Here is a 9,668-nt window from a genome sequence, read left to right as displayed (position 1 = left end):
AATGCAATTATCTAATCAACCAATCACATGGCAGTTGCTTCAATGCATTTAGGGGTGTGGTCCTGGTCAAGACAATCTCCTGAACTCCAAACTGAATGTCAGAATGGGAAAGAAAGGTGATTTAAGCAATTTTGAGCGTGGCATGGTTGTTGGTGACAGACGGGCTGGTCTGAGTATTTCACAATCTGCTCAGTTACTGGGATTTTCACGCACAACCATTTCTAGGGTTTACAAAGAATGGTGTGAAAAGGGAAAAACATCCAGTATGCGGCAGTCCTGTGGGCGAAAATGCCTTGTTGATGCTAGAGGTCAGAGGAGAAGGGGCCGACTGATTCAAGCTGATAGAAGAGCAACTTTGACTGAAATAACCACTCGTTACAACCGAGTTATGCAGCAAAGCATTTGTGAAGCCACAACACGCACAACCTTGAGGCGGATGTGCTACAACAGCAGAAGACCCCACCGGGTACCACTCATCTCCACTACAAATAGGAAAAAGAGGCTACAATTTGCAAGAGCTAACCAAAATTGGACAGTTGAAGACTGGAAAAATGTGGCCTGGTCTGATGAGTCTTGATTTCTGTTGAGACATTCAGGGTAGAGTCAGAATTTGGCGTAAACAGAATGAGAACATGGATCCATCATGCCTTGTTACCACTGTGCAGGCTGGTGGTGGTGGTGTAATGTTGTGGGAGATGTTTTCTTAGCACACTTTAGGCCCCTTAGTGCCAATTGGGCATCGTTTAAATGCCACGGCCTACCTGAGCATTGTTTCTGACCATGTCCATCCCTTTATGGCCACCATGTACCCATCCTCTGATGGCTACTTCCAGCAGGATAATGCACCATGTCACAAAGCTCGAATCATTTCAAATTGGTTTCTTGAACATTACAATGAGTTCACTGTACTAAAATGGCCCCCACAGTCACCAGATCTCAACCCAATAGAGCATCTTTGGGATGTGGTGGAACAGGAGTTTCGTGCCCTGGATGTGCATCCCACAAATCTCCATCAACTGCAAGATGCTATCCTATCAATATGGGCCAACATTTCTAAAGAATGCTTTCAGCACCTTGTTGAATCAATGCCACGTAGAATTAAGGCAGTTCTGAAGGCGAAAGGGGGTCAAACACAGTATTAGTATGGTGTTCCTAATAATCCTTTAGGTGAGTGTATTTATCTCAAGTCAGTCTATCTAATTATTGTCTCAGAAATGTTTTTTTGTGATCAACAATTCATTTCTTGTTTACATAACTCAGTAAGAGATTTATTTATTTTTGTTTATGTTTGCACGTGTGTTTTAGGGGCAAGAGGAATGCTGATTGACAGTCTGTCAGATGAAGCACAAATGAGGATGACTTTGGCGAGTTCAGCATTCAAATCTGTGTCAGAGAAATTCCTCAGTGGAGAAATCCAAATTAAAACATTAAACCAAATCCTCCAGAAAGAACGTGAATTTGTTGACTTGCTGAAGCTAGGTAAGTAGCTGTCTATTTCTGCTGCTCTTTCTCCACAACTTCCTCTTCATTTGACTTTTCTTTGTTCTCCTGTTTTACTTCTTACACCAGTATAATAATAATAATAATAAATATAATTAGTGCTCATGACACTTTTAGTATGTAAAACACTGGTTCATTCAGATTACAACAAAGCATATTTTCCGACTTATTCTTAGCAATATCTAGTTATGCAGATTGTCTTGTTTTGATTTAATCAGGTTTTTGAGACCTCTGATGCAATTCCAACACAATGGACACATTGAATTTGTGCTGCTCAAAGCATAAAAAAAAAACTCAACTGCAACCGCACAGCTAAAATGAAAACTGCGGACATTGTAATGAATTCTTCATATATTCTTTGTGTGGTTCATCATTAATAATAGATGATTCAAAGTCTATATTTTATTAACGTGTAGAGTCAGTAGAAGTAGCAATTTCTTGATACGGTTTCACTGAAATTTGTGAGAATATTTCTGAGGGTGAACTACTATCTTGATTAATGTATTTTTAAGCAATTAAGACCGTTATAAACTGTCAATCTAAAATTAGGTGCTTAGATGCAGAAAAGGAATGTCAGCTGTCAAATTCACTCTGTCAGTGCCGATAACACGATTTGATTCCTATCACAATTTAATTTCAAGCGTCCTTTTTTGAGTGTTAAGGCGTAGGCTAAATGCATTGTGTCGTAGAACAGATCGTAACTGTATCACCTGTTATTTCAAATGAGGTAAATATAACAAATGAAATTCACATCATCAAGCCAGACTGGCCAAAAATATGCTCGCTGGCCACTTTATTAGGTACACCTGTTCAATTGCTTGTTAACACAAATAGCTGATCATCCAATCACATGGCAGCAACTCAATGCATTTAAGTATGTAGACGTGGTCAAGACAACTTTCTCAAGTTCAAGAGCATCAGAATGGGGAAGAAAGGGGATTTAAGTGACTTTGAATGTGGCATGGTTGTTGTTGCCAGACGGGTTGGTCTGAGTATTTCCGAAACTGCTGATCTACTGGGATTTCCATGCACAACCATCTCTAGGGTTTACAGAGAATGTTAAAAAAAGAGAAAATAGCATGTGAGCGGCAGTTGTGTGGATGAAAATGCCTTGTTGATGTCAGAGGTCAGAGGAGAATGGGCAGACTGGTTCGAGTTGACAGAAAGGCAACAGTAACTTAAATAACCATGTGTTACAAGGTATGCAGAATACTATCTCTGAATGCACATGACGAACCTTGAAGAAGATGGGCTACAGCAGCAGAAGTGCCGCTCCTGTCAGCCAAAAACAGAAAACTGAGGCTACAATTCTCATAGGCTGACCAAAATTGGACATTAAAATATTGGAAAAACGTTGGCTGGTCTGATGAGTCTCGATTTCAGCTGCGACATTCAGATGGTAGGGTCAGAATTTGGCGTAAACAACAGGAAAGCATGGATCCATCCTGCTTTATATCAACGGTTCAGTCTGGTGGTGGTGGTGTAATGGTGTGGGGGATATTTTCTTGACACACTTTGGGCGCCTTTGTACCAAGTGAGTATTGTTTCAACGTGACAGCTTACCTGAGTATGGTTGTTGGCCATGTCCATCCCTTTATGACCACAGTGTACCCATCTTCTGATGGCCACTTCCAGCAGGATAATACATCATGTCACAAACTTAAATCATCTCAAACTGGTTTCTTGAACATGACAAAGAGTTCTTGTAGTCCAATGGCGTCCACAATCACCAGATCTCAATCCAATAGAGCACGTTTCGAATGTGGTGGAACTGGAGATTAACATCGGGGATATGCAGCCGACAAATCTGTTGCAATTGTGTGATGCTATCCTGTCAATATGGACCAAAGTCTCTGAGGAATGTAACACCTTGTTAAAAGTATGCCACAAAGAATTAAGGCAGGTCTGGGGGTCCAACCCAGTACTAGCAAGGTGTACCTAATAGTGGCCAGTGTGAATGTGCTGATAACTTAAGAAGTGATTGCATTATTCGGTAAAACATAATTTTTAGGAATAAAGGTGCTGCAGCATGTAAACATTTCTAGTAGACACCCAAAATAATAGTATGAACCTGAAAATTTGCATAATTTCAAGCAATGGTTTCCAACTTGTTTGACTTGTGAACTCAGTGTGTAGTTGAGGCCCCTTGACACATTTTAGATGTCTATGAGTATGTTCCTCTAGATGGCCTCTGTGATGATGGTCGTTGTAAAGATGACAGAAACATGAGAAGATTTCTGAAACTAAGAAAAGAAGAAGCAGAAGCTGTCCATAATGAGAAGGAGATGGTCAAGGCTCTTCTACAAATCTGCCAGGAGCTTCCACAACATGTCAAAGGTACGCAGCACTTGCACACTGAGAATAAAATCAATGCTTAAGGTTCTAGTTTTTTTTCCAAAACCTAGGGGATAAAAAAAGGGGATAATTCATATGATAGGCTCTGACATGGTATAAAACTTTTAACCAGTTATTTAGGGAAGGTGCTTGTTAAGAACAAAGCCACATGTACACTGATGCCACAGCCTCCCTTACTTTTTGTGGTGTGTCCAACATCATTCACACTGTTAACCAATGAAATGGCTGGTTTGTTTTATTTGTCTTTTCATGATGTTTTATTAGATAAGAAATACAGACTATTGACTGGTTATTGTCTCTCATGCAGGTGGTAAATTTGCACGCATGTTAGCAGTTAACTCTCTGTCAGCTGTAGCCTTTGAGATGTGAACTTGTGAGGCAATGTAAGGCAACATGGGATGAACCAGTCAGTTTTGGCAGTGCTTGCTCTTTGAGGTTAGGATAATTATTTCAGAGGTGTTTCTCAGCAGGGGTATGGAAACACTGACCAAGGCTATCCAAAAGACTCACCTCACTTGACAGTAAGAGTGTTCTTTGAACCACATGCTAATTTTTATCCCATTAAGTGGAATCAAGAGGTTCCTGTTCCAAGTTTGTGGTTCCTCTGCAGGAGCTGCTGGGTCTAATTCTTTGCAACAAGGCTGATCAGTTGATCTGACAGGGCTTTAGTGTCAAGTCGCAACTCCTGTACATTGAAAGGGACCTGTGAAGTTGTTCTTTGTAGATCTTGTATTCTGATATTGTTGATGTAGGACTGAGAGAACAAAGGAAGGACCTGTGTGCTGTCTAGTTATCCACATATATTCTTAATTATATCTTTCTAATTCACAGTTGACTTAAAGGGGTTGGACAGAAAACTTCACCAGAACATTGAGATGATGAATCTGAATGAATTCGTGAAGGTTCACACACTTGATGAACAGACCTCTACTACAATTGAGGTCACCTATTTCAACCTTTGTGATACCACCCGTCAAATGGCTTCAGAACTGCATGCTGTTAAAGACAGCACAATCTTCAAAATGTGCTGGATGAACCAAGTAGAAGAGCTGTCAAGAGAACAGCCTGATACAGATGGCACTGAACACCTTGGTGGAAATGAAGAAATCTACACTCTCGATCAGGTCCATAGCAAAATATTCCAGAGCTGCTACAACAAATACAAAGGGCTTTATGATGGTCTGAAGAGTGGGGAACTGTTACTGGAGGAAATAGACAGCACTTTTGATTCCTATAAAGAGAATTATAAAGACTTGGAGAAAGATTTAGACATCATGTGCAGAACAAACCCATCTGATAACAGAAAATGGATCAGAGGAAGGATTCACCAGATTCAACAGTACCATGATCTTCATCTTGCAATGGAATCTGCCAAAATCATCATGGATATCAGGAACACGATATGTCCAGAAGGAGATTTCGAAGTAGTGGAAAAATTGCTGCAAATGGTACGTAACCTAACAATTTAAAGTTAGGAATGTCGTTAAAAAAGATCTTTTTACATGGCTTTGTTGATGAGGGAGAATCTACGAGGAATACGTTTTTGGTGGCTTTAGAAGACTATGTAGTTGTATTCAGCTGTGGAAAATGTGTTTATCAGACACACATGATTGTGGACATATTTTTTTAATATTTAATCTTTATTTAGTCATAAACCTTTATGTCAAATAGACTTTTTACAACCATCTTAACTGGAATCATGAATCACACACTCATTCATATTCTAAATGTATTTTTTTCAGACTCAAGCTGACTTCAAGAAAAACAGCCTGAATTGCATAGATGATACCTTCATGGAGGCCAAAAAGATTCTGAAGGACATTACGAATGATCACAGGGAATGTCTTCAGGAACTCAGTCTGAGTCGAACATTTGTCCTATGGGTTAAAAAAGAACTTGAAGGTACAGTAGATAACATTTTTGTTAATGAGAGTTAAACACCATGATTTGTATCAGTTTGAGAAAATTTGTTATTGCAGATATCAATGAGCTGAAAGTTTTTGTTGACCTGGCATCCATATCTGCTGGAGAAAATGACCTGGATGTGGATCGAGTGGCCTGTTTTCATGATGCTGTCCTTGGTTACTCGTCCATGTTGTATGGACTGAAGCAGGACTCTAATTTTGAGGCCCTTAAAGAGTCATTGTCAAAATTGTGGAAGGCACTTGAAAATGACAAGAGAATACCGAAAAAGCTGGTGAGATTCTACCCTTTTGTTACCACCATACTAAAGTCCAACCAATAAATTGGTGCGCTAACAGGCTGATATGAGCTATTTACAGATAAAGTGGTATCTCTATTTATAACAGCCAATAAATGAGAATTACGAAAGAGACAGAGAGACAGAAGAGGGATCCTTCCCATCATGAGTGTTTTCATTGCATAGTTTGTCCACCAGATTGTGTGGATGTGCTTGTGGGTATTAAACTGTATGTGCGCCTTACCTGACCTGTTTTCAGGACATGGTGTCGTTTATAAGTAGGCCTCTTTTCATTCTTATGTACCATAATGTCTTTCCTCTCTGTCGAAGAGGAATGTGATTGCCGTGATTCGTGAGGTTATTGTACAGAAAATGTCTGCGTCATTTCAGCACTCTGGACACCTCCCCTGCACTCAGCTGTTTGTAGTGACATTTCAGGATGTTAGTTATAACTTTCTCTTTGACTTCTGTACTTTGTAAATACAATAGTCTAGGTGACACAGTCCGACTCTAAAATCCATCATGTAATGGTAATTTAGATTGCTGCGTCACACAGCACAGCCACAGCTGTAACGCGTCTTTGTTGGAGAGAAGCACATAAAGAGAACTGTTCAATTTAATATGTTAATATGGAAAGAATTTTATTAAAGGAGGTTAGGTACTTACTGCATATAATGTTATCAGTTGTTAAACTGTGCACAATGAGGAAACAAGGCACACAAATTTGCCAATAGAGGCAAATTTGTTCCATCGGTGTATGAATGTGTGTGAATGTTAGTTTCCGTTTGAGTACTTAGGCTCAGTGTATGAATGTGTGTGAATGGGTGAATGCGATGTAGTATAAAAGCACTGAGTTGTCACAAAGACTAGAAAGGCCCTGTACAAATACAGAGCATTTACATTTTACATTTACAACCAGAATTATATTAAGATTTTTTTTCATTTCATGTCTGATTTCAGCGGGATACAGCACGTCATCTGGAATGGTTAAAGACTGTTAGGGAGAGCCATGGATCGGTTGAATTTTCATCTCTGTCCCTAGCTACATCCATCAATGAGAGAGGGATATACACCATCAAGGCCCAAAATGAGAAAAAGGTACGCTAAATGGACTACATGAAAAAAACGCTTGAATTTGAAAGAACTACAGGACTAAAAAAACGCTTGAATTTGAAAGAACTACAGGACTAAAAAAACGCTTGAATTTGAAAGAATTACAGGACTAAAAAAACGCTTTCATGATAATCAAATTTTTTGTAATTTTATTACATTGTTATATAATAAACTAACAAATGAACACTTTTATATGTGAGGAACACTTAATGCTCAGATAATTGCCTTTTATGTAGATCAGAAGAGGCCAATGAATTTTTAATAGTACTAATGTGTATATAACTTAAAATTAAATAGGCTTTTCTTGTGTTGTCCATGTGATATATAGTTTTTGATTGAAGAACTTCATGTAAACACACTAATGTAGTCCTGTCATACTGATGTTTCCCTTTATAGCTCACTTTAGAAACTTCCCTGACGTTGCAAATTCAGGACGGACGTGAGAAAAACACGACATGTACTTATGAGGACCTGAAAGAATTGCAAAATAAGCTTATGCTCATGTCTGGAAGAGGTGAACAAAATCAAAGTGAAGTGAAAAGCTTCGCTGAGGTGTGGTTTATTTAAATTGTATATTTTTGTGATTTTAGGTCAGAGATTTATAGTTTAAATCTTCTTTCCTATAAATTAATGGAATGTTTAAAATAATAATTCATGTGGTGTTTTTTTTTTGCCTGTAATCTCATTTTATCTTCTTCATATTCAGGTGTTTGAAAATGTCCAAAGACTTGCCAAAGCATTTGTAGATCTTTATGCTGCTGGGAACCCACTCTTCAGGTGTTGGGAAGCTAAGGTTTTTTGCCAAGCTCAGAGTGATCCATGTATCATTATGGAAATCAACTTTTGCAAGACCCTGCATCAAATCCGAGTATGTGGAAGTCTAGTTGAACAACTTACAGCTCTGTCCCAGAAGATGGAGTTGTTTCTTGATGACTGGCGAAACTTCATGGACAAACAGAGATCTGATCACTACTACTTAAACTACTTCACAGCAGAACAAATATCCTACCTGTGCAACATTGTGACTCCTACAAATGTGAATGTAGAAATAGAGGACAAAGCTCTGATGATGCTCTCTTTCATCAAACCAAACTGCACAACATCAGATGTCTGGAGCACATGGAGAAGGTTTCACAACCAATTCCAGCCTGGAAAAAGGATTAATGAAGATACTCACTTTCAAAGTCACTTTCTTCAACAGGATGACAGTGATATGTCTTCAGCCACTGTGGGTCATTTTATAACTGCTGATCCAGCAGACAAGGCAGACCAGACTATAGGTTTGAAAGAACTGGAAGAGTTGTGGAATGGCTACATGAAGAATGAGGGCATATTTTTCCATGACCTTTTGGACATAAGGAGTTTAGGGAGTCTGTTAGAAATGATTACTGTCTCAGAAAACCAAAATGAAAATGAATGGGAAGAACCAGTGCTCTCAGAGACAAAAGACAGTTCACTCAGAAGAAGGCTCCCAAAGGGCCTCTTTTCAGCCCAACCTAATCTCATAATCTGCCCACACGATGAGGTCCTGACTTCAAGTATCTGCTTGTACATGACCAGTGACTATGAGCCACTGCCGACTTATGATGAGGTGCTCTTGTGTAATCCTGCCACATCTTATGAGCAAGTAGAGCTTTTCCTGAGGAGATGTCTCACACCAGGTGACATTGGTCAGAAGATTTACACAATGATTTGGGCAGATCAACTAACCTATGACGTTAGCTGTGCAATGGAGAAGTGTTTTCAGAAACTGCGTTCCCTGTTTAAACATGATTATAGGCTAGTGATCTTTTGCAGCTCTGACAGGGAGCACACATATATTCCTACTGCATTCAGTCAGTTCAAAAGAGACTTTGTGCCACAAGAGCCATTGGAAAGGATCCAGAAGTACTTGTCCAGGCATTACACTGTCCCCTCAGACCACACGAATGCTGTGTTCAAAGGTTGCCATTCTGTAGGCATTGTTGCTTCCCAGCGTGCAGGAGTAGGTGAGTCCTATATGTTTTCTTTTCATATCACTAATACTCTCCGTGCTAGTGTTATGTAAGGGAATTATGCAGATAGATGATCAACAAAACCGACTGAAGAAATAATTTGTAATATAATATGGTGATTTTTTTAACATTGATGGCCCTTTTAAATGGGTGTTATATGAGCAATCTAATTCTCATATTGAATGGTGTTTGTCTTTAGGTAAATACTAGCATTCCCAGTGCTGGATTATGCAGTTGTTTACAATATCACTGAGACATGCAGGACAATGTGTGATGTGTCAGTGGCAGTTTTTGAGTATTTGTGTATATCAAACAGTAAGACTCAGCATAAAAGACTTGTAATAACCTTAAAATTAGTTAGGATGCTTTTGACTGAAATGTTATACAGTATGAATTATGGAAAATATGGTGCAGAATCCAATTAATCTTGTTTTGTGCTGATTTGATCTGATTTTCTAGAGTTAAATCTGTTTTATAGTCAGCTCAGTTATTATTCAGTCAGCCAA

General features: G+C 39.0%; 1 protein-coding gene across 1 annotated transcript in view; it reads left to right on the top strand.

Moving 5' to 3' along the window:
* Positions 1 to 9,668, top strand: part of LOC123971271 (E3 ubiquitin-protein ligase rnf213-alpha-like) — a 53,065-nt gene that overhangs the window by 9,263 nt on the left and 34,134 nt on the right. The window contains exons 15-22 of the mRNA XM_046049992.1: positions 1,306 to 1,479; positions 3,685 to 3,837; positions 4,687 to 5,303; positions 5,598 to 5,757; positions 5,835 to 6,052; positions 7,016 to 7,153; positions 7,565 to 7,720; positions 7,875 to 9,156. Coding sequence (XP_045905948.1) covers positions 1,306 to 1,479; positions 3,685 to 3,837; positions 4,687 to 5,303; positions 5,598 to 5,757; positions 5,835 to 6,052; positions 7,016 to 7,153; positions 7,565 to 7,720; positions 7,875 to 9,156 — 2,898 coding nt within the window. The remainder of the gene's footprint in view (positions 1 to 1,305; positions 1,480 to 3,684; positions 3,838 to 4,686; positions 5,304 to 5,597; positions 5,758 to 5,834; positions 6,053 to 7,015; positions 7,154 to 7,564; positions 7,721 to 7,874; positions 9,157 to 9,668) is intronic.

This window comes from Micropterus dolomieu, linkage group LG05 (genome assembly GCF_021292245.1).
Source record: "Micropterus dolomieu isolate WLL.071019.BEF.003 ecotype Adirondacks linkage group LG05, ASM2129224v1, whole genome shotgun sequence".
Taxonomy (NCBI): Eukaryota; Metazoa; Chordata; class Actinopteri; order Centrarchiformes; family Centrarchidae; genus Micropterus; species Micropterus dolomieu.
This window is presented reverse-complemented; position numbering and strand designations above follow the sequence as displayed.